The 24,714-nt window shown below is 41.5% G+C and overlaps 1 protein-coding gene across 1 annotated transcript; it reads right to left on the bottom strand.

Annotated features, from left to right (window-relative positions):
* Positions 1 to 605: 605 nt before the first annotated feature.
* On the bottom strand, positions 606 to 24,714 carry LOC119811191 (cytochrome P450 4V2). The gene is given in 15 exon segments (XM_038324829.1): positions 606 to 1,902; positions 4,730 to 4,752; positions 4,754 to 4,792; positions 4,794 to 4,843; positions 4,845 to 4,906; positions 4,997 to 5,100; positions 5,102 to 5,132; positions 6,172 to 6,274; positions 7,572 to 7,754; positions 10,491 to 10,617; positions 12,660 to 12,729; positions 13,100 to 13,290; positions 13,930 to 14,015; positions 19,701 to 19,813; positions 23,896 to 24,714. Coding segments are annotated over 15 exon segments (1,890 nt in total). The 5' UTR covers positions 24,434 to 24,714; the 3' UTR covers positions 606 to 1,732.

The following is a 24,714-nucleotide window of genomic DNA, read 5'->3' as shown; positions in this document are numbered from 1 at the left end:
AACATGCACAAGGCTAACAGGGGCTGGGAAAGGTTCCAGCTATCAAAGTCATCATGCCTTTGCTGCCCATGAGAGCAGACAGCCCACACAAACCTTAGTCTCTTTTGATAATGGCTCGCCGGTTTTGCCAGGAGTGTTTTAGGACCAAGGTCAGTACAGCTGCAAGCTCTCACCAAGTGCAGATTCTCCAAAGAGACAATGTTTCTTCAAGGTTCAAATGGTCTCAGAATAATTTCTCAGCCTCTGCTGATAAATCCAAACATAGCAAAGGCTCTACTGAAACATTTCATTCAAAGTCATACACCAAGGCTTTACTATACATTTCAGTACAAGTGGGTATCTCCCTCTGTTTTTTTTTTTTTTTTTTTGTTTGTTTTTCTCGTCAGCTTAGGGCTTGAGTCCTGTGCTCTGGGGTTCCCTGGAGAGTCTAATGGTCTATTTGGTAATGTTTCCCTGAATGTTCCGTGCTGTGGTGCTTGCCAAATGCCATTTGTTATACTGTTCTCTATGGTACTGAATCATGAATACATATTCTATCCTTCCCACTTCTTGCTTCTATTTGCTAGGTCATGAAAAATTGGAAACAAAACAAGCCACACAACTGATCCTGTTAAAAATGATTTATTAAAAAGAAGTTTCTAAAAGTCATTGCCTGAGAAACAGTACTATTATATACAAAATTAAAGCGTAAGGAAATGTAATTCAGTTATCAACTTTGCAAGGGATATTCCCAGGGCTGAGTTTTATTAGATGTCTAATCCTGAACCAAGTGTTATTACAGTGTCCACTAAATATAAAAGAACAGATTATTTCTTCCTCTAAAAGTGGAAGAAATACAGAAATACGAAAAGGGTTCTAATCCTCAAATCACAATCCCTGAGTTCCAAAAAGCCAAAGCAGGAGAAAGTATATCAGGAAGGGAATGGAGAGGCTCCAGTGTAGATATTTTATCTATGTCTAGCCATCGCACAATTGTAGTCAGAAACTTGGATAGAAATTTACTGTCCCATTTATTCTATGCTCTACTCTTAATAGAATGAAAGGGGCATAAGCAGATAATTTCTGTGGGTACTACTTGAACTTCGAAGGGCCACTACTAAGCTTCTGAGGTACCGTGAGAGGTTGGAAGTTGTGGAGAGGAATCTCTTCCAATAGCGTGATGTAAGAGGTGATTGTGCGCTCCACCAAGAACAGATAGAAGACCTTGCACACAGTCAGCAAGGTGACTGTCACTTGAGCCAGCATGCAAGGGACCTGCTTTGCATTATAAAATGTGCAAGAGTTATGACACTGCTATCTCATAACTAATGAGATAAATCTTAAGGCCACGATGCTGAAGAGCTTGATTACCACCATTTCCAAATGATACCATATGGGGTTTCAGAGTCAACAAGACTCTTAATTCTGAAATTTCATTTAAATGACACCTTTTGAATATAGCAATGAAATTGAATAGGCTGATGGTTCCGTTTGCTATAATTTTTAGGTATTGTTTTTTGGTGCTAGCTCAGCTGAGAATACCTTTGAGACCAAGGGCAGGTGTGACATGGCATCTATGTTAGTAATAAATATACAAAACTCTCTGTGGTGGACTGGGTCTCAAGAGCAGTGGGGGCAAGAAAAAAACATTATGTCCGTGGACTCAGAGTTTTCAGCTCCCAACATAAAAACTGCAAATACCGTGTTTCTTATGGAATGATCTTCATCATAAGGTCACAGCCCAAGGACAAAGTTAGGACTCTTCATGTCTCCTCTTCAGTTTGATCCAGATACCATTATTTGGCCTAAGAATCAAATCTCCAGATAGGCCAAGTTCTTCCCTTTTCTGGGTGGATTCTACCCAAAACTGTCTCAGGATACAGGCAAGAATCGTCTTTTCCTCCATCACAGCAAACTTTTGACCTGTAAGTAAATGTCAAAACCATCACTTGGATTATAGACACAGCTCAAGTGTGAGACACAAGAAACCGTGGTACAGTCATCATTTCATATTCACATAGGTAGAGGAGAGCACAATCCCTGAGATGATAGCTAAAACTGAGGAGTTTGGGTGTCCCTTTGCTCCCACGTGAGTCCGATTAGCTGGGGCAGCCAGGTGTTGTAGGAGGAGAGCTGCTTGTTGGTTCTCAGCCGCTTAGCCCCGAAATAATTACACAGACACTGTGTAAATTAAATCACTGCTTGGCCCATTAGTTCTAGCTTCTTATTGGCTAACTCTTACATATTAATTTAACCCATTTCTATTAATCTGTGTATGGCCACATGGCTGTCTGTGGCTTACTGGCTAAAGTTCCGGTGTCTGTCTCCAGCAGGGGCTACATGGCTTCTCTCTGTCTCCGCCCTTCTTTCTCTCAGCATTCAGTTTAGTTTTCCCCACCTATCTAAGTTCTGCCCTATCAACAGGTCAAGGTAGATTCCTTTATTAATTAACCAATTGTATTCACAGCAACATAGAGGGAATCCCACATCAGCCAGGCAATCTTACTTTAACAGTAACACAAACTCTCTGATCTATAGATTCTGTATCTATGTATTCAAATGACCATGGGTTAAAAGATTTTTAGATTGTCGCCTCATCATTCACCCTCTAAGCAATCATGAACAATAATTTTTAATAGCATCTATATTACCACTATATATATTTTTATAATATTATTTTATGTAGATATTATATATATACTATTAGTTTTCATATATATCTTTAATAGTATGTATATTGTAACTAGCATATATATTGCTACTAGTATTACAGAACCTGGAGATGATTTAAGTATACTGAAGGATATAAATATTGTATTCATATGCAAAATCCATGCCAGTCTATAAAGAGGGCTGTGCATCTGCAGATGGATTCTCTGAGAGGTCCTGGACCAGATTAGAGTGAGTGCCACAGGACACCTAGGAATGACTGACAGCCAGATGAATTCAACTCATTTAAATTGAGAATTTCTAGATCGATTTTTTTTAAAAAAAAAATTAAAGTCTGTGTGTGTGTATATGTATGGTGGAGAAAATAAGGCCCTGGTCCCCTGGATCTGGAATTGCTAGAGCCTGAGTCACTCAGTGCAAGTGGGTGGTGCTGGGAACCAAACCCAAATCCCCATAAAAGCAATATGGGCTCTAAAGGTGCCAACTCTTCTAGATTGTTTTCTTCTAACTTCATTTTTAAAATTGATTTTATTGAGCTGTATATTTTCTCTGCTCTCCTCCTCTTCTCCCCCCCCTCCCCTTCAATCCCCTCCCATGGTCCCCATGCTTCCCATTTACTCAGGGGATCGAGATTGTTTTTTATTGTCTCCTTCAATTATTCTCTCTAGAGTTACCAATATAGGGTTCAGAGAGTCCACATATTAGTATCTAGTTCATTTCATTAATATTTGCATTAATATAAGTAATAAAGGGCTACAAAATGCTAAAGCCACATTGTTTATGATGCATGTGGATTACGCATTTGTAACGTTCCTGACTGGCAGTCAGACAATGCCCTTTGTCTGGGGTCTGTAATTTGTTTCAAATCAAAAAAATAAGTCTTATTATAAACTTTTAACCATAATAATAATGGTTATTATTGTTTAAATATGGTTATAAGACCATAATAACCAAAGCTAATCTCCAGTGATTTAGAGCCTCTAAGGGGTAGCAAGACAGCCCATCAGAAAACTGAAGGCTCTTGCTGTCAAGCCCGATGATCTGAGTTCTATCCCTGAGATCCACATGGTGAGAAGGCGAGAACCGCTTCCGAAAGCCATCCTCGGACATCTACATTCTGCAATGTGGCATGCCCGCGCGCGCGCACACACACACACACACACACAAACACACACACTTACAATTAAATAATCTACCACAAAATTGATTTATACTCTGTGTTATGGGAAGAATCGTAGAATTGTTTCTAAATCCAAAATTCCGACAGGGAAATCCGACTCCCAGCAATATATTCCCCCCCTTCTTCTCTTCTCTCTCTCCCCTCCCTCGCTCTCCTTTCCCTTTCTCTCACACTCTTTTCTTTACTCCCTCTCTTATTTGTTTATTTGAGACAGGGTGTCACTATGTATCCTTGCCTGGCTTTGAACTCACAGAGATTCTTACCTGCTTCTGCCTCCTGAATCTAAGCCACCACACCAGGCAACTCCCAACATTTTATACTATGAATGTCCTTAGATGGGGGTCTTTAAATAAAAATTAACAAAGCATAGTTACACTTAAATGAACAAAAGGAGGTCATTAAGGTTGGTCTCAATACAAACCAAGACAACGGTATTTAACACACAAGCACACAAAGAGAAAAGACCAAGTGAAGCCGCACAAAGAAAAGGCTCCCACTTGTAAACCAAAGCGAGAACCCTAAGACCTACTGACGCCTTCCCCTGCTGCATGGTGAAACCGCTGCATGGTAGAAGGTGTCAATCATTCCAAGCCATCTATGCTGTATTCTGTCTCAGCGATCCACTCGTTCTGCCTTCCTACCACTGGATCACACGTGCACACTACACCCTGCTTTCCATGCATTTAGGGACAGGCTTGGGTTCTCATGCTTGCACAGTACCTACTGAGCCGCCTTCCCAGACCCTAACAATGGCATTTTAAAACCATCGTACAAGCGGAAGAAACAGAGCCTGTCTTAGGTCCACTGCCTATGAGTAACATCCCATTGTGCGTCAGAGATTCCTGAGAGAATCTATCACATTGGCCTGAAAGATGCCAACCCACTTGCGTGGATACAAACCAATACAGTTTCGAGGTCCACAAAAAGGGCACGTAGGCATAGGGATGGCGTCCTTGGAATTCTCGGAAAGAACCGCTCTGGCTGGAATTCCTCAGGCTCCGGGAAGTATTTGGGGGTCTCGGTGCAAGGCATACGGAATGATGACTGCTTCTGTGCCTTTTGCCACTCTGAAACCAGCTGTCAGAGAGAGCACCTGTCAGGACGTTCTACCAGATAGATACAGGAATATTACCCTTACGCCCCCTTCCTTCACACTCCAATACCCACCGACTTCACAGTCTTCACTAAGGACTCTCGCGGCAATAAAGGGACCGAGGGGAAAAATCCGAAGAGTCTCCTTAATGACGCAATCCAGATATCTAAGTTCTTCAGGTCTTCCAGGTGACAGGGCGAAGGGACCTTCCTGGTAAAAATAAATGTACAAAATAAAAACAAAGCCCTAGATAGGCTTAGGGAGGAGAGACACCAAGAGCAATATGGGGCCACACACAGAAAGTCAAATGTTCACAAAAAGCAGAACTTTTCTTTCTTCTTTCTTTCTTTCTTTCTTTCTTTTCCTTTTCTTTCTTTCTTTCTTCCTTCCTTCCTCTTTTTTCCCTTCCTTCTTCCTTTTTTTGGTGAGATTTCGAGACAGGGTTCTCTGTAGCTTGGAGCTGTCCTGGAACTAGCTCTTGTAGACCAGGCCTGGCCTCAAACTCACAGAGATCCATCTGCCTCTGCCTCCTGAGTGCTAGGATTAAAGGCATGCGTCACCGCCACCTGGCAAAGCACAATTTCTAATACCACAGATAATAAAATAAAATGAAGCATTCAATTAGGTAACAGAAACCAGATAAGACAAGACCATATCTTATTTTAATATGTTAATAGAGTCACATTACAAAGACAATGGTTGTGTATGATTCCATTTATAGAAACAGAAGGCAAAAGAGTGACTTCCAGGGGCAGGGTTAAGGGGAAGAAAGATGAGCAGCTGAAGTACAGGTTTCCTTTGGGGTGCTGAAAATACTTTAGAGATGATAGAGCTTGTTGTGTAGTAGAAACAAATCCTCCTACAGCATCCCTCTGCACAGCGCTCACCATGTCAGATGCAGTCACGTGCTTGCTGCATCCGGCATCACTGCGCTCACCATGTCAGATGCAGTCACGTGCTTGCTGCATCCCGCATCACTCCTCTCACCGTGTCAGATGCAGCCACATGGACTCTCCCTTTACCCTCATAGCTCTCTCCACCTATGCCCTGTGCTCCCACACAGCATCTTCTTGGTGTTGCCCAAAGGCACAGCCCACGACTCTAAGCCGTGGGCACATGTGTCTGTTTCAGGTGCAAGCAGGAGTCCTATACCATGGCCTTCTGTTGATGACAATGGCATCTTTATGGATCAAAAATGACCACTGCTCCTTCGGGCCCCCGACAGAGCTAACAAAGTGGTCCAACTCACCAAACACGTCATCCAGTTCCTTGTGCACCTTCCTTTGGACGTCTGGATAAGAACCCAGTAGGTATAAGGACCAGTTTATCGCAGCTGCTGTTGTATCGTGACCCTGAATTTACAAGGGGGAGACATTTAAATTGTTGTGATATGTATGAGGACAAAAGTGAAGTCCCCATGTCTCACAGCGGCAGGATGACTGCAGTACCTGAATCATTGGGTGCAGCTGCTCACCTCAGTGAGCAACAAACAGACTCTACAGCCTCTAGGCTGGGTGGGAGTGGTTACTTCCAGAACCCCAGCACTTGGGAGAAGTCTGAGGCAGGAGGATTGCTTTACTGGTTAGGTTTTACTGTCAAGTTGACCCACCTGAGAAGAAAGGGACTCAATTGAAGAAGTGCCTCCATCAGACTGGCCTGAAACATGTCTGTGGGTCCTTTTCCTTGATTAATGATTGATGACTGAGACAGAGCAGCCAAAGCAATGTGAGGCTGGGCGCTCTAGGACTTCCGGAAGCCCATGCCCACTTCCCTTCCCACCACTTTGAGGCTGCTGCTATATCAGAGGATTTCCTGAAACCTTAAGCTTGCAACACACGTGTAGAAAGCTCCACACTTTGTAATATTCATATAATATTTAAGGTATATTTGTAAGAAGAGTTTTTAAAAAATACTAAAATGTCAAAGAAATCCCATTGGAATCACAAGCTGGTTAGGTTTTCTTTGTCTAAGCAACCCTCAGCAATAGATGCGTGCTAGACTTTGAAAGGAGTGAAATGGACCTGTTTGGGGACGTTAAGAAAAAACATGGAGCCACATAGGGAACCGAGGACAATGTGAGGTTTCGTGTCTTCTTGGGGAAAGTCTGGGAACCTTAAATTTTCTTAATAAAATATAATGTGTCTATCATCACTCTGTTCTTAAATTTAAAATTTCTGAAAATAATCTTAATTTTTTCCAGTTATACTAAAGCTGCTTTAGTGTTTGACTGAATTTTTCAACTCTCTGCTAGTGATTCTTTTTATTATTCACTTATTTGGACTTTATGTGCACTGGTGTTTTGTCTGCATGCACGTCCGTGTGAGGGTGCCATACCGCCTGGAACTGGAGTTACAGACACTTGTGAGCTGCCATGTGGGTGCTGGGACTTGATCCTGGGTCCTCTAGAAGAGCAGCCAATGCTCTCTTAAACTGATGAGCCACCTCTCTAAACCACTCCCCCAACCCCTCCTTTTTTATTTTTTATTTTTATGTATGTATGTATTTATTTATTTATTTTCTGCTTGCTTGTTTCTGTGGCACTGGGGTTGGAACCTAGTTCTTACGTAATTTAGGCAGATGTCTCCACCACAGTAAAACCCCAGCTGCGAAAGGCTTCAATAATAAAAGTTACCGGGCAACAAAAATTACCTCAAACATGAAGGTGTCAACTTCCTCTTGGATGTCTTCCTGGCTTAACCTGTTTCCGTCCTCATCAGTCACACTCAAAAGCAAGTCCAGAAAGGCCTTGCGCTTTCTTCTGGAGGGTTCAGGGCCCCTGCCGTCATTCCAGTCTTCCTCTGCCTTCATGGCATTGACCCGTTCTGCGATGACCTGTAGGATTTAAATCATGTTGAGTACACAATTTGCACTTTTTGTGAGGCTTACTGCTACATTTTTTTTCTATAAAAAACATGCCAGCTTTCTTGAACTTATTCCCACCCCCAAACTTTCCTGTTTTTTTTTTTTCTATTTTGGTAACAACTTAGGCTCTCTTGAAAGAGCAAGAAAGCCCTTGGTTAACACTAAGGACGTCATGTAGAAAACTATGAAATATGATTTTCATGTTAGGACAAACCCGTAATTTTCAATACTGCTTTTGCAATCTTTCTAACAGGGGAATAGAGTCACTGGCTACTAAACAGTCCCCTAGAGATGTGTGGGAACTCATGAGGAGAAATAGAGAGGACACAGTTACAGAATACACTAATTCTAGATCCCTCTTGATGAGTGCATCTGGTTATGGAGAAAGGAAATGGCAAGTTAATGAACCAATAGCTGCTGAGCCAATTCACCCTGCTGGCTTGCTCTTCAGGGAGCCCAGAATTCTCGGCCCTTGAGTGCTCCTGTGGCAGGGTCCTCTGCCACTCTCAGGTCTCAGGTGAAAGCCACACAGAGATCTTCCCTGCGCATGCCTGCTCTGCTCACTAACACTCTCTATGTGCCTGACTTTCTTTCTTTTGTCCCTGCTTCCCTTATCACCTGACATGCTTTGAGTTTGCATTTTATTTAGCATGTTTCCCCACAATCTCAAGCACCACCATTGATGGAGGAAGGTCATTTGTCTATGTGTTACTTTCATTGGATAATAAAGAAACTGCCTTGGCCCTTTAATAGGACAGAAAAAAGGTAGGCGGAGTAGACAGAACAGAATTGTGGGAGAAAGAAAGCAGAGTCAGGCAGATGCCTCAGGCAGATGCCATGCCTCTCCTCTCCGAGATGAACGCAGGCTAAGATCCTTCCCGTTAAGACACCACCTCATGGTGCTACACAGATTACTAAATATGGGTTAAAGCAAGATATGAAAATTAGCCAATAAGAGGCTGAAACTAATGGGCCAGGCAGTGTTTAAATGAATACAGTTTCCATGTAATTATTTTGGGGCTAAGCTAGCCATGCGGGAGCTGGGCGGGAAAGCAACCCGCAGCTCCTACTACACACCATCCTCTTAGCAGAGTCTGCTTTTGTGTATTGATTCCCCCACTCAGAATAAGAACACTGGCCAGCATTCTAGAGTGTTCATTAGATTCATCTGAATAACAACAACAGAAACAGTCCATACACCTGCTATGTCCATGAATATTTTTATTTTGTTTTGTATTTTTCAAGACAAGGTTTCCTCTATGTAACAACCCTGGAACTAGCTCTTGTAGACCAGGCTAGCCTTGAACCACTGCCTGGAGTTCATGAATATTTTTTTTCTTGTTGGGTAATTAGGTGACCTACCCATGCAGAGGCTTAAACAAGTACATTCTCAGAAATTTGGGAACAAAATACTATGTTTTCTTTTATTCCTCATGGAACTCATAAGTGTTTATGTCTCTCTCTCTCTCTCTCTCTATATATATATATATATATATATATATATATATATATATATATTAATATTTGCAGAATGAACAACACTGTCTATGCAGTCTGGAATTTATAGCTTATTGTACTGATGTTGATGTTGCTACATTCGGAGTGAAAATGCAATTATAAAATGTGACTGCTTCTCCTCTGGCAACCTGGCGGTGACGCTGCGGGCAACTCAAGGCAGAATCTCATTCATTTAACACCCACTGACTTAATCACGTGACTCATTGGTGGCTCGTCCACCAATGAAGAAGCAAGCCCAATATATTTAAGCAAAAATTACAGCAAAGCAAAGGTATAATTCAATGGGAAAATTTCACCACATTGCAATTGTGTTCTGTATTTTCAATTAAGCCTTGCTTTTTGGTAAACATGTCTTCAACCCAAAGATGTTTTAAACAAAACTCCCATCACCTGCTTATTTTTCAGTTTGGAAAGAAAATAGTCCTACCAAATTAATGGTCACTGAATTATACTACGTACTATGTTAGAAGTCCTTTCCTATGAGAACTGCTGTCTTACTGCAACATTTCATGCACAGATCTCAGTCCCCTTCCTCCTTCCATCCAGAACCCTGTTTGTTAATAAATGCTCAAAGTCCATAAGTCCACAGAACGTTCTGCAATTATGGTTATGGATAACCTCCTCTCCTAGACTATTCTCTGATACGGTAGAGAACATGCTTGTCTAATTAATTTCTCTATTTCCAACACTGGCTGCAGTGTAGAACACTCAGCAAGTATTTCATTCACGCCAGCTGAATATGCAATTCCGATGTAATATTGATTTTTGACATTACTGTCCTATTTAAATTTTATGGAAAGTATATTTTACTCCATAATCCTACATTTGAGTATATGTTTTTTAAAAAAATAACAATTCTGGGTTTAAGAATATGGGCTGGGTGATGGTGGCACACGCCTTTAATCCCAGCACCCAGGAGGCAGAGATAGGCGGATCTCTGTGAGTTTGACACCAGCCTGGTCTGCAGAGTGGGTTCCAGGACAGGCTCCAAACTATGGAGGAAACCCTGTCTCAAAAAAACAAAACAAAACAAGACAAAAAAACCAACCAAACAAAAAAGAATATTCTAAGTATTTGGTAATAGCTGCACAACATTGTGAAGTCATTTAATTCCACTTGATTCCATGCTTTGCATATTTTAACACATGCACACAGTGACACACACACGAACACGCTCACACAACTTACATTGTTGGTGAATGTATGTAGGCGCTTGAGTCCCCTTCTGTGTTCGCGTCCTTCTTTAAACAGAAGGTACCAAAGGTCAAACCAAAACCAGGGCATCTTCATTCTGCGGTATATCATATCACTCATCCTATAAACAGGATAACAGTACCTTTGATATCTGCTGACCTCTGGAACCTGGCCTCGATAACGCTAATAAATAAAGTGATGCCGATTTGTGTTCGCGGCTGCTAGAGATCCGCGTTCAATGCTCAGAGGTGAAATAATAGACTACTGCACATATAATGGAGCTTCAGCAAATAATGGTCATACTGGGGAACTGAAAACTCCGCTCTGAAACCTGCAGACGTCTTTGCCCAGTGCTTTTATGTCTACAGTGCAAGTTCACAATTTCCCAGGAATGGGAGAGCTTTTACACCGAAGGCTTAGATAAGATCTGCCTCTAGGCTCTGTGTACTTATTCAGTCACTATTCTGAGGACATTAAAAACTCTGGTGCCAGTGAGAAGGCTCAGCAACTAAACAAACCTGTGAGCAGGCCTGAGGTCTAACCTTGGGACACACATGGCAGAAGGGAAGAACCAGCTTCAGCATCTACAAGTTGTTCTCGACTCCCGCGTGTGCACTGTGGTGCACACACCCACACTCATGCATATGCACACAAAATAGATACATGTGATTGAGAAATAAGCAGTCTTTACAAGAAAATGCATATTAAATAGCAACCCATCACAGAGATGTTTCCAGCACCTGCCTCTCATCTTAAATGACAGGGCTCCTTTAGGACATTCTAAATGACAGCTTTTTGAAGGCTGTCTTTCCTGGACACAATTCTAGAACACAACCATGCTTTGCAGACTGATAACAACTTGATCTTTTCTTCGTCAACAACTTTTAAAATTCCTAAATTCCTATTTCTTGGTTCAATGGCCACCTCCCATACTATTCTGTTGTCTGTGTCAATTTAAAAGTAACTCGTAATTAACTAACTGTATGGTGCCTGGCTGGTTATAGATGTTCAGTAAATATCTGTTAGGATGAAATTAACTGAGCAATAAATGAAGATAGTATAAATCAAGTAAAATTCTATTCCCATCTCTTAATAAGCGAATAACTCCTCGAACTTTTAAAGTTCAAAAGGATGGCCTCAATTGCAAAATCAACATACAATCAATGCAGAAGATACGAAAAAAATACATGGTATTAAAAATTTCCCAATAAAAAAGAAAGCACACACAGAACAGTAGTAACCACTGCTAGCATTGCGGTATAGATCTAGAATAGTGGCTCTCAAACATCCTAATGCTGTGTCCCTTTAACACAGTTCCTCATATTGTGCTGGCCCCCAACCATAAAATTCTTTTCATTGCTACTTTGTAACTGTAATTTTGCTACTGTCATTAACCATAATGTAAATATCCAACACACATGCTATCTGATATGTGACCCATGTGATAGGGTCATCTGACCTCCAAAGGGGTCACAACACACAGGTTGAGAACTGTTATAGAGTGTTCCTAAAAATAACAAATAAATAGTAATAGTTGGCATGCTATTAGGATTGTTTCTATCTTTCTTTTGCCTTGTGATATCATGGTACTATGAGAAATTTTAAATAACTATAGATCTCAGACATACAATAAAATTATAGCAATCTCCCGTTACTAAAGTTGATGCCTATATTATGAAGTGAATTTTTAGTTTAAATTTTATTTCAAACACAATCAAAATACCATATAGATAGATGTGATTAGCAATGGTTTTAGAGACCAAATCAATTTAAAGAATATTAAAAGACCTCACACTCACACACACACACTCACACACACTTACACACACGCTTGCACATGCACACACTCACATAGTCTCACACACACATATATGCTTGTACATGCACACACTCACAGTCTCTCTCTCACACATACACGTCATACACACGCTTGCACATGCACACACTCAGTCACACACACATGCTTGTACACTCACACAGTCTCTCTCACACACACTCACACACACAAGTCACACACGCTTGCACATGCACACACTCACAGTCACACACACACAGTCACACAGTCACACACATGCTTGTACACTCACACACTCACACAGTCTCTCTCTCTCTCACACACACACACACACACACACACACACACACACGCGCGCACACACTTACCTATACACTGTCCGGACGTACTCAGAATCACCATTACTTTGAGCTTGGATGTTCTTCCCCATAGCTGTTTCTGCAACATACAGAGAGAAACATTTCCTACGCAGCCAGCTGTGTTTGCCATGTGATACGGGACGCTGAGATACGTCTTCTCTTCTTTGTTCCCCTTCTTTTCCCTTCTGTACATCTTATTTACAGTTCCTGTCATCCTTTCCCTTTGACCTTCCAGGCAAGGTGATACGGTGACTGCTTTGGACATTCCCCCTCCCCCACTTCCCCGCCACACACACCCCAGGAATGACTGCTGCTTCTTGGGGAGAGTTAGAACACTACCCTGAAGGATCCTGGGACCTTTCCTATTAATCCCCTCATCCATCCTACCCACAGAATCTTATTTCCTATTTCGGCCATTTATTTTCACGGTATAAACCGATTGCACTTACCACAGATTATATCCAACGCACAAAGAGTGACGTGGAAAAAGCAGTTAAATGCTCCGTGGTTGACGTGCTTTTCAAGCTTGCCAACCAATATATTTGCTTGCTCGTTCATGACATCTAAGAAATCTTCCAGAATTGTAAAATGGAATGTGGGCGTTAACATTTTCCTCCTGGAGCGCCATTTGTTCCCAGTACTGAAAACAGGACATCATAATAAACTCAAGAGGAGTAGAGCCACCTCGCAGTAGCCGTGAGCCCAGCCCAGTCAGTGCGATTCCAAAACAGCCTCAACCACAGCGCCACGCGGCAATGATTTCATTCAAATGAGAAAGGGAGCCGCATAGTATAAACTCACTTATTCCTACATTGTTGATATCTGGACCTTATTCTATGGACATTAATAGTTAAAATTAATTTAATGAAATAGAAAATGTTGAGAACATTTTGTCCATTTCTAAGATGAATTTCTCAAGACCAGCCCCTCCTCTAAGCCTTGATCTTCAGACACCCATATGACCTTAATGCCGACTGTTTGAAGCCCGTTCCTGGCTGACCCTCTCTTGGGGGAGAGACTTATTTCCAGGTGTCAGATCAAGGCTGATTTATGTATGTATCTGCAGCTTCCTGGCTGTCCCACTAGCGTTTCAAGGCTTCCCCCCACCACACATTCTCCCTCTACAGCAGACCTTCTAGTTCTTAGAGTGCTTTTCACACTTAGGAGCTCATAACTTCTGGTTATAGGCACGTCCGGCTGGGAACTGCCTATTTACCACACTGTATGCTACCGGGTAGCTGGACAGTTGTCTATCAAAAACCTCAGACAGCGCCCTTACCTTGTGAGAAGTCCTAGGCCCAGCCATGGCTGTAGGAACTTGTACAGAAATGATTTATCAATTTGTTTTGAACTGGTCAAAATTACCTTAAGAAGAAATAAAAAACGTAGAGGGATTTAGACATCAAAATAACTGCAGTTATAAAAACACCAGACTAGGTCTGTTTTTCAGATCAATATTTTATCAATGTTTATTATTCTATGTGGTTCATTTAATTCTTATGCCTAAAAGAAACTTGCTCAGAGTTTCAAATAAATATTTATTTCATAAAAATGAATTTTCTATCCACACTTGGGGACCAAATGCAGCTGAGGAAAATGAGAAGGTGAATCCCTTGATTGTCTTTGGCTTTTGTTTTCATTACGGGGAGTTCTTTGTCTTCGGAACTTAAACTTATGTATAGCACTTAATCACTTTACCTAAAGGAACTGGAGCTCAGGCATCATTAACGTCAATTTATGAGCTTTTAAACATAAAACAATTAGAAATAGTGTCCCTGGTACTCTGACTATGGGACCCTTGGTTCAGAAACTTGGAGAAGAAAAAAAAGAAAAAAAAAAACCCATGTCACTCTTTAGAACCAAATTAGACTAATTACACAGCCTGATCAAGAGAAAAAGAGAGAACTTAAAAAAAAACAACCCCCACCTCCTGTTGAACCCTCCCTTGCCCTGCTAGTCCACCCTGAGCTAAAGACTAGTCTCCATCTGAACACAGTGGGGCACCTGGGATGTGAAGGGCGGGCTTGACATTTCTCTGTGGATGCAAACTTAGAAGCTTTTTACCATCTGTTTACCTTTCTAAAAACGGTAACTTTTAAAAAGGAAACATAGAAACTGTGGCTCAGCAACCTGCCAGCCCACTAATTAATAAATAAACCAGCCAGTCCATGCAAGGGCTTAAAATAATGTCTCCGATATTAATCAGATTCTGTCAGTAGCCTAGTGGTGACCTAGTCCCCCAACCTCCCTCCCCTGTCATGATCCCTCAAAACGAACGTTATTGTTATTTAAAGGTTGGTTTGTTTGTTCCTGTACACACTGATGATATAGAAATATTTGCCTTTTCAGTGATCACTCTGTTATCTAGCACCTATGTTTCAGGTGCATTGGAGAGTTCTCCTTCAATCAGATCAATACCCCCACCTCTGCCCATGGTGGGCAAATCAGGCAATACTCCCTGTTTGACACAAATGTCCTAAGACTTAAGTATATTTAATTATATGGAGGATATCTTATTAGCTTCCTCTACTAAACACACAAATCTAATTATTTTAAATGTTTTGCAAGCTTCATAATCAAACTTATTTACTGCTTGCCCCATACAAAATTCAGTTTTTCCATGTGGTTATCTTAGATATATTGTCACTAATTTTTTAATTATACCTCATCAATTTCAAGTGTCTGTCCACTCCTCCCCTCACAAAGATAATGTTAAATTCTTTTCAACAGCTCTTAGACAATGTCAATTGGCTTTGACCTTCCTTGGAAACTCCCAATGCAACACTGCCACATCCTTTCGTGTCTCTTAAAGAGGACACTGACTTAAGTTAACCTAGGATGACAACATCACCTTGGATGACAACAGTTCACAGCCTGAGCCTTGGAACAACAACCCACCTTCTTGTCAATGATTATTTATCTCCGACACACCTCTTCCTGTTCCAGCAGCCATTGGACAGTTAACCCCCACTGTAGATATTTTAAAATGGCGTTTTCTTCTCAATACACCGAAAGAAAAAAAAAGCCTTTGCCCCAAACCAACAAAGACTAACTTTCACTCAACGGGACTGAACCCAAACCATCCATTCTTCCATATCTCAAAGCAACTTTCACTTTCTTCCATAGACTTCAGAAGAATGGAAAATAACATGTCCAGGGGTTGGGGGGACAAATTTCTATTCTCTTTCTTTCCTATAAAGGCTACATATACAATTGCATCACTTCCCAAACAGCCTTTTCGCCCATCAATACTCATCTTATTTCTCGTGCACTAACCATTTCCTGAGATGGAGCCAACAAATCGGACAAAAGAGGCTATTGCATAGCACTATGACGTTGGGATATGGCACTCTCTTGTAAACCCTGTAGGTACCACCACCCAACAAGCAAAACTGCGGGCTGCCTTTCCTGCTTCCTGACCTCTCCCTGATTCACCTGTCAATCTACTAACAGATTCTCACTGTGTGGCTCAGGCCATTCCACCTTGGTTCATACCTTAGACTCCTCTTGCCACCACTACCTGAAGTCCCTTTCCAGACAAACTCACCATCTTCTTATTCAACCCATACAGGAACACCTGGTCCCTCACAGAAGGAAACTAGCTTGCAGACACTTATTTGTATGTTTTCTTTGGCAAGCTCCTGCTTCCCAAAATTTCTTCTTTTATTAATAAGCTAAATTGTCACAAAAATAACTTCAGTTATCACACATGCGGGTTCAGCAAATCCTCCAGTCCCATAGCAACTGTCGGTTATCGGGCACCACTACCCCAAGAGGAATTAGCTCCCAAAGTTTTCATCCTAATGATTTTTGGGAAATGAATATAAGACACATACCTTTTTTTGGTTCTTTTAAATTAGTTCATGTTTGCACTGATACCTTGTCAGGCTTTATCTTTAATACCACATAACCCCTTGGATCTGTTGAAACTATTTCTAGATACTTATTACCTGCTTACTCTGTAATGGGGTTGCTAAGCAAATTAAGACAGTCAGTGTCATACTGGTACTCTTAAAATTTTTGTTTCATTTTGCCAACTTTGGAAATTTATGTCTGTAGTGGCATTCTGTCAAGGACAAACCATAATTAAATAAGCCCATTTATTATTCAAAACTCAAATACAAAAGTGAATAAGCTGGGGACTAAAGGATTTCTTTATTTCTCAATTTCCTTCCCTAACACCTGTGGGAAAATATCATCAAGAAGTAAGAAGTTTTATTAAAAAAAAAAAAAAACAGACGATGGTTGCACACACCTTTAACCCCAGCACTTTGGAAGCAGAGGCAGTCGGATATCTGTGAGTTTGGGGCCTGCCTGGTCTACTCACAGGACAGCCAGAACTATTACACAGGGAAACCCTGTCCTAAACGAACAAACAAAAAGGAAAGAAGGAAAAGAAAATAAAAGAAAAAACAACAACAAAACCCACATGGTTTTATATTAACTCCCTCAAGAACTCATCAAACAGCTACATCCTGTTCCATACGTTAATGGGTGCTACAGCTCCGTGTCTTTGCTTTTTCCTACAGACCATCTCTGGTCCTCAGTATGACTGGGAAAAGTCATGGACTGGCACAACCTGACTGCAGAAGAGTCTCCCGAGTTTAAAAGGCATTCCATCTTTCCCAAGAATCACTACAACTACGGTAATGGTAATTCACACCACTCCTCCAACATACTCCACTATTACCAACCCCCACACCAATAGCCATTTTGATTGATGTGTCCCTTAATTAATACAACTAAGGGAGTAGGATTGTAGGAATAATTTTTCTGAGAATGCTGCCCATACCTTGCCATTACTCTCAGACTCCCACTCCATCTGTAACAAGCTAGTAATGTGACTGGAGATCATTTATGACTATGCTTTTGTTCTGCCTCTATGCTGTACATTCTGCCTGTTTAGAATGGACCTTTAAGAAAAACAATGAAATCAATCTTACTCTATTACGGATTCCCAATGTAATTAGCTTCTATAAGCTCATTGAAAGAATGGCTTGAATGTACCATATTCTCTGTTTTTTTCTTTGTAACCCACTCATGCCTCTGACTCAGAACAATTGATAGTAACTAGACTTAAAACCATTCCCTAAAAGCAGTAACATATTGAAAGCAACACATACACACACTCCATACATACCTTCACACATACACACACACACACACACACACACACAATTTTGAAAGAAGCATATGGGCACACATCGATAATATCTGGTTGCAGCTTTATGTGCTTCTGAGTCAAAAGGGTGAGAAAAGCATTTTTTTTTTTTTTTACTTTTTGACAATCCTATGAAAGATGATTAAGACAAAATTTTGTCATTCTTCCTCAATACCATATTCACTGTACTGTTTAGTAAACAGACAGATTGGCCTCTGGGGTGGTGTGAATGAGAATGGCCCACATGTTTGAATATACTGACAATGCTCATATATTTGAATATATAGTCTACTTTTTGTGGAACTGTTTGAGAAGGATTAGAAGGTGTGGCCTTGTTGAATGAGGTATGCCACTGAAGCTCGGCTCTGAGGTTTCAAAAGTCCATACCATTTCCAGTTAGTTCTCTGCCCAATTCTCGTGAAATGAGATGTGAGCTCTCAGTTACTGCCTAGCACCATACTCGCTTGCCTGCTGCTCCCTGCCAAGATGGTCATGGACTCTAACCCTCTGGAACCGTAATCCTCAAATTAAAATATTTCTCTTACAAGTGACCATGGTGTTTCTTCACAAGCAGTAGACCTAAATAACTAAGACAGCCTCTGCTTCAGATGTTAGATCAGAACACCCCAGAAAATTTCAGGCAAAGAACCCCAAGGCTTAGTTTCTTTTCCTTATGTTCCACATCCTCAGGGCAATAATAATAAATTTATCACGGATGTAGTATGAGAGCCTGAAAACCATGATGAAAACACCCCTATTTTATTAGTCATGTGTTTTGAACTTTTTAAAAAATATTTATTTAATTATTATGTATACAATATTCTGTCTGTGTGTATGCCTGCTGGTCAGAAGTGGGCACCAGACCCCATTACAGATGGTTGTGAGCCACCATGTGGTTGCTGGAAATTGAACTCAGGACCTTTGGAAGAGCAGGCAATGCTCTTAACCTCTGAGCCATCTCTCCAGCCCCGTGCGTTTTGAACTTTTAAAACTGCCTGGTACACCAGTCTTGGTGCAAGACCACTGCACTGGCTGTTCAGGAGTCTGAGGTAGGAGACTTACAGACAAGTTCAAGGTTAGCCTGAAACTACAGGATGTGTTCAAAGCCACATTGGGCAACTCAGAGTCTCAAAATTAGAAAATAGAAAAAGGAGTAGACCTTAACAGATGCTGTGGGACAATGGTCTTTTATCCTATCACTTGTATTATTTTTAATAAACACTGATTGGCCAATCACCAGGCAGGAAGTAGAGGTGGGGCAATGAGAACAGGAGAATTCTGGGAAGAGAAAAGCTCAGTCTTCAGTCGTCACCCAGACGTAGAGGATGCAGATGAGAATGCCTTGCTGATGAAAGGTACCAAACCACGTGGCTGACGCAGACAAGAATTATGGGTTAAGATGCCAAAATTAATTAATAAGAAGCCTAAGCTAATAGACCAACCAGTTTATGTTTACTGTAGACATCTGTGTATTTCTTTGGGAATGAATGACTGCAGGACCTGGTGGGACAGAAACCTCTGTCAACAAACGGAAGACCATTTGTATGGCATGCAGTAGCCTTAGATTTAATCCCCAATACAAAACAGAACGCTAAAAACCCAAAACAACAACCACCACCACAGAAATCTCCCTCGGAAGACTTCTAATCCAAACGAGACCAAGTGTATAGGGACCTAATGAGAAACACGTGCAGCTATGGGAGTTATTCTCCCAGGATTGCAAGCGAACTGCAGTGAGAAATCACTGAATGGCCTGCACCGTGCCTCCCGAAACGCTCTTTGGGTGGAGCGTGAGGAAATGTGCAGCTGTATTTGTCCCATGTATTCAGATGAACTTCTTACATCCCAGCCTCCAGAGCACACCGTCCCCTGTAGGACTACATACCCACCTCCACGTTCTCTGCCTTATAGAGAGCCACGAGGGGCACTGGTCCAATCCAGAGTTTAATGAGGGGCAGGTGTCGGAATTCCTCTGTGTACTGAATTAACTGCTGAAAAAAGTCTGGAAGAAAAATATTTTGTCCTAAATTCAATGGAGACAAGAATTTGTTCATTGAAATGTGCAAAGTTTCATCATCTCCTTTCGACAAATACATAAGGTAAGTGACAGGTCATCATTAAAGGAAGCTGCAGAGAGGGAGAGGAAGTGAGCTCCCATGAGCTGCAATGTTCCTGTAGTCGTAAGGTTATTTAAAAAACTTTATCTATATTTTAAATAAATGTAACAATGATACAAGTTCTTATAAGATAATTATTAGGATTTAAAGTGGCAACATGTACATTCTTAATAAATCGGTGTTCAGTGCCGTGGAGCTGGAAAGTGGTAGAATGTGACTTGGTCCCAGGACCCTGGACCACTGTACTACATTTAGAAAAGAAACTGCAAACATCTCTTAGATAAAAAATCTTATCAGTATTGTCAAAATTTCAGGGAAAGAACTGGAAAGATGGTTCAGCCAGTAAAGTTATCTATTGACACAACATTCAACCTGAATTTGATCTCTCCGATACACACAGTGGAAGGAAAGAGATGACTCTAACTAGGTAGATGTCCTTTGACCTCCACACATGCACTGTGACACACATGAGCACACACACACACATACACACACATGCACACACACACGTGCACACACATGCACTAAGTAAGTAAATGAATAAAATAAATGTTAATAAAGAAATTGTTTTAAAACTTTAAAACTTAGAGCTGGAGAGATGGCTCTGTGGGTAAAAGCACATACTGCTCTTCCTAAGGACCAAAGTTCAATTCTTACCACTATTAGCAGACCACCTTAAATCCAACTGCAGGGGATCTAATATCTTTTTCTGATCTCCACAAGCACCCACACATATGTGTCATACCTTCATATAGATACACACATGTACATACACACATGTATATATACATATTTATATATTATTAATATATATGTATTAATATTTTTTAATCCTGGGCTATATCAACTCATTGATTTCAGAGCATTCTGTTCCACATTTGCCCTCTGCGTGGTTTGGTCTGACGTGGTAGGAGGATGAGGGCATTTGAATCTCTGGTTCGAGGGAGTCAGATCCAAAGGTTGGGCCCTTTGGTTATTTAACAGGAAACACTGGCAGATGTATGAATTAGATGCCAACGGGAGTCTACGGGCAACACTCAGAGGGAGGATACCAAGGCGTGTATCTGGACATTAGCCACAGAATAAAAGGCACAGCCACTTACATAAGTGTATCTCAGAGCAGAGATCCTATCTTAGAGTGTTCTCATAGGCCACTTTTGCCGAGCTCAATGCTGAGTACAAAAGGTCTCCATAAATGCTTGGTTGGTGCTTAAAGGACTTGCTGTAAACAAGTACATTTTAGAGAGTAATCTAGAAATTTGGCTCAAATTATGTTTTAATCCTAAACTAACTCCAATAGTTTCTTCTATAAATGGAATGAGTAAGAACAGCAACAAAACCTTTAACTCGAGAGTTCTCAACAACTTCCCAAATAAAGTCAGTTTCATAACTGAAAATTGAGCAATGGTTTTCTGTCCCCAAGTCCAGTACTTGTGGGCTGAATAAGCCATCCCTTTCTAAGTGGCCATTCTCCTCACTCAGAGTCACTGCAACAAGAAGGACTCGGAAGAGCCCCATCAGCTCAAAGTTTTTGCCTCTTGTTTTAGTCACTAAAGATTTTAGTGCATTTCCCCAAAATATGAGACTTACCAAGGATGAAGTTGGAGGGGCTCTAAGGCTATGTATGACCCCTCCAAGTAGAGTTTTTTTCTCAAACATTTATAATTCCATATGAGGAAATTCAGAAAGGACCAAAATATCTAAAAGCTAAACCCTGAAGGACTAGCATCTGGAAAATAAAATTACAGAAAAATAATTTTGAAAAATTATATAAAAGATATTTCCTTAAAATTTCAGAAAGTGGTTTAGTTGAAAACTCATATAAAAACACTAGACTGTCTCAGAGGCCACTTTATGTTATAAAATAAGTAATCACGTGTTTATCTTTACAGTCAAAACATCCAGACGTATTAACGACAATCATAAGCAGATCAACTGTGTTCATAAAGAAATGGGTCAAAAGTTAAAAATACGTAAATGCATATCACCATCATTGTAATGGTTTGCATCTTAGTGTATAATTGCTGGTGTTTGAAATGTCATGATAGACAATACAAGGGTGATGCTTACATGGATGAAACCACAATGGGGAAATGTAGATGCCCAAAGAGCTGAGGCCTCAAGGAGATGTTCTTTGTGGATGGAGTTCTCCCCATTCCTTAAGGGTGTCTCAGTGTTCTTTGATACACACACAGAGCTTCCTCAAAAGGTCAACCTTGTGGTAATGCACTTGTGCCTAGACCAACGTACGAAAACAGTGCCTAAGATGAATTAGAACTCTGAGTCTTTGAGCCATAAGTGAAGGAAGTGAAGTGCATGCCTACAAAACCCTAGAAGAGGCGGTGGGAGAGGCTGGGGTTTGCCTAAGCAGTACAGTCTGAAGGCTGGCCAGCCTGGCCTTCTGATGACCAAGGCAACCGAAGAAAGGTTCAGGGAGACACCAGTTGGCTTTCTGTATCCTTTCTCTGTGCTCAGGATGGGTTGGCTGCTGGGATTCTGCCCATGTTAAAGGTGAATTTTTCTTAGCTGGGCCACTCAGATTCATACACTGACTTCCTATGAAAAACCCCTTACAGACATATTCAAGATAATGCCTTGCCAGCTCTCATTCTATGGAAGATGGTACCCCCCCGTATATAACCAGAAACCCAGAATGGTTTCATGAAAATCTGAGTATCTACACTAAAAGCTGTTTTGTTTCCCCAATGGGCTTTTTGGGTTTTGGATTTTGTCTGTCATGATTTTCACAGTGGAAGTGCTAGAGGAGAAGCTCTCAAGCCTCAGAGTAGAGGGGAAGTTAGTTTTCTTTTGAGTATAGGCAGGTAAGCAGCATGAGTGTTAGCAATGTGGTTTTAACATACCTACATAGATTGTTAGGTAACTAATGTTAACTTTACTTGGATTTCTGCTAGAAAATATTTTTGGTTCATATTTTCCCATGTTGTCCTAGCTTAGTCATGTCACGTTGTCCTGAGGTGCGGTTTTTGTCTGGGGTCACAGAAATGATCATAAAGGATCTTAAGAAGGTTTAGAGTTGATGCTCAGCCTGTAAAGTAACTATTAATAAGTAGTATGAAGAAAGGATAGGTTCTGAGGCAGGTTCATTTTAAAACATGCCATGCTGGATGTATCTCCCCTATTCTGGGCATCCTAACATACACGGCCATAGAAAATAATCGTTAAGATCAAATGCACTGCTCCAACAGGGGGCCACAAATACCACTATGTTAAAGAACTTTCTGATTTAAAGTATTTTTCTTACATCAGCAGAACAAAAAAATTACATAAAACATATTTTTAGAAGATTATTTCAAGTTTTGAAAAAAAATCACTCTTTAATAAATAAAGTTTTTGAAACTGGCCATGTAATTTTCACCTCAAGGCCCAGGCAGCAGAGTCTGCTGAAGTAGTCTTGTAAAACTTCCTCAGAACAGTCGAAATACAAAGGCCAAGAGAATTTTAGCTGCATATTGGTCAAGTCATGCAATGTCTGGATGGTGAGCCTCAAAACAACCTCTGCTCTCTTGTTTTCTTAACTAAGATACAAAGAGGAATAGTATTAAGTTTGAGGATATTTGCAGCTTTCCCAGGGGTTTCCTCCTTAATGCTTTGCAAAACACAGCAGAAGAAAAGAGACCTTTGAGATATGGAGAAAAGAGAAAAGACCAAAGGAACCACAGGTACTTGGAAATATTGCAATCTGTATATACACTCGTTATAGGATAGGAGAGACACGGTGCAATTTGGCAGGCACCAGAGTGGAACCTGGAATCGGGAGAACTGGGAATTTATTCTTTAGGGAATCAAAGATTTCTTCTTTCTCCTAGTAGCCAAAGAGAATCCGAGGGATGTGAGGACCCCTAATATGGCAAAGGGTGGGGAGGGGTCGGTTAGACAGGTTTCCTAGACTGACAAGGAGCCTAGCAGTTTTCGCGTCAGAGTATAGATTCCTTGTACAAACCCTTACCTGTGCCGTTGGGCTTCATTAGCGGCGCGTGTCCCACAAAGGGGTAGGCGGGACCCACCGATGGGATAGGTCGCATCTGCAGCCATTTCCGCGCGTAGCTAGCCACCATCTGCAGAGTGTTGAGCAGGACAGTGGCGCCAGCCACCGAGACCGCGCTTGCTGCGCCCCAGAGCAACAGCTTCTGCCCGATGAGCCCTAACCACAACCACATCATCTCTCTCTCTCTCTCCTCTCCTTGCTGGCTGCGGGCTCCTTGCTCGCAGCGGGGCGCGGCGGACTGAGGGAGGTCTTGGGACTGAGGGAGGTCTTGCTCCAAGTTCAAGCGACAGCGTCTGAGGACCAGTTCGGGAACTCCGGGATGTAGGAGCTCCGAGCTCAGCGAGAGGACCCGGGACACGTCCCGTCCTCTCCGGTCTTCCTGCCCTAGAGCCCGATAGTTCTGCAGACACCGCTGCCGCCAGACCCTGGGGACAAAGTTTCTGAGGCTAAGATAAAGCGCCTCTGGCTTGTTATGATGTCCCGCTGGAGCCTGCGTCATCCACGCCGGCCTCTTGGGTGCTAGACGAAAGCGAAAGACCCGGAACAGCTTCTGAGCTCTCAAGTTCAGAACACACTAAGTCTCTCGGTGCGGAAAGATGACAGAGGAGGTCGAAATTAGGACAGTTTCTGGACGGAGAAGAAACTAGACAGTCACATGTCCAGCTCTGGACTCTCTGAGGCCTGATACGGCCTGGGGGGGGGCTGTTTAGAATTTTGCAACACCCCCTGCTAGATGTGGAGGTATTACGGATCTCATGAGCAGTCTGTTATTAAACAATT

Source organism: Arvicola amphibius, chromosome 4 (assembly GCF_903992535.2).
Source record: "Arvicola amphibius chromosome 4, mArvAmp1.2, whole genome shotgun sequence".
In the NCBI taxonomy this organism is placed as follows: Eukaryota; Metazoa; Chordata; class Mammalia; order Rodentia; family Cricetidae; genus Arvicola; species Arvicola amphibius.
Note: the sequence above shows the minus strand (reverse complement) of the source record. Positions and strands in the feature narration are given on the sequence as shown.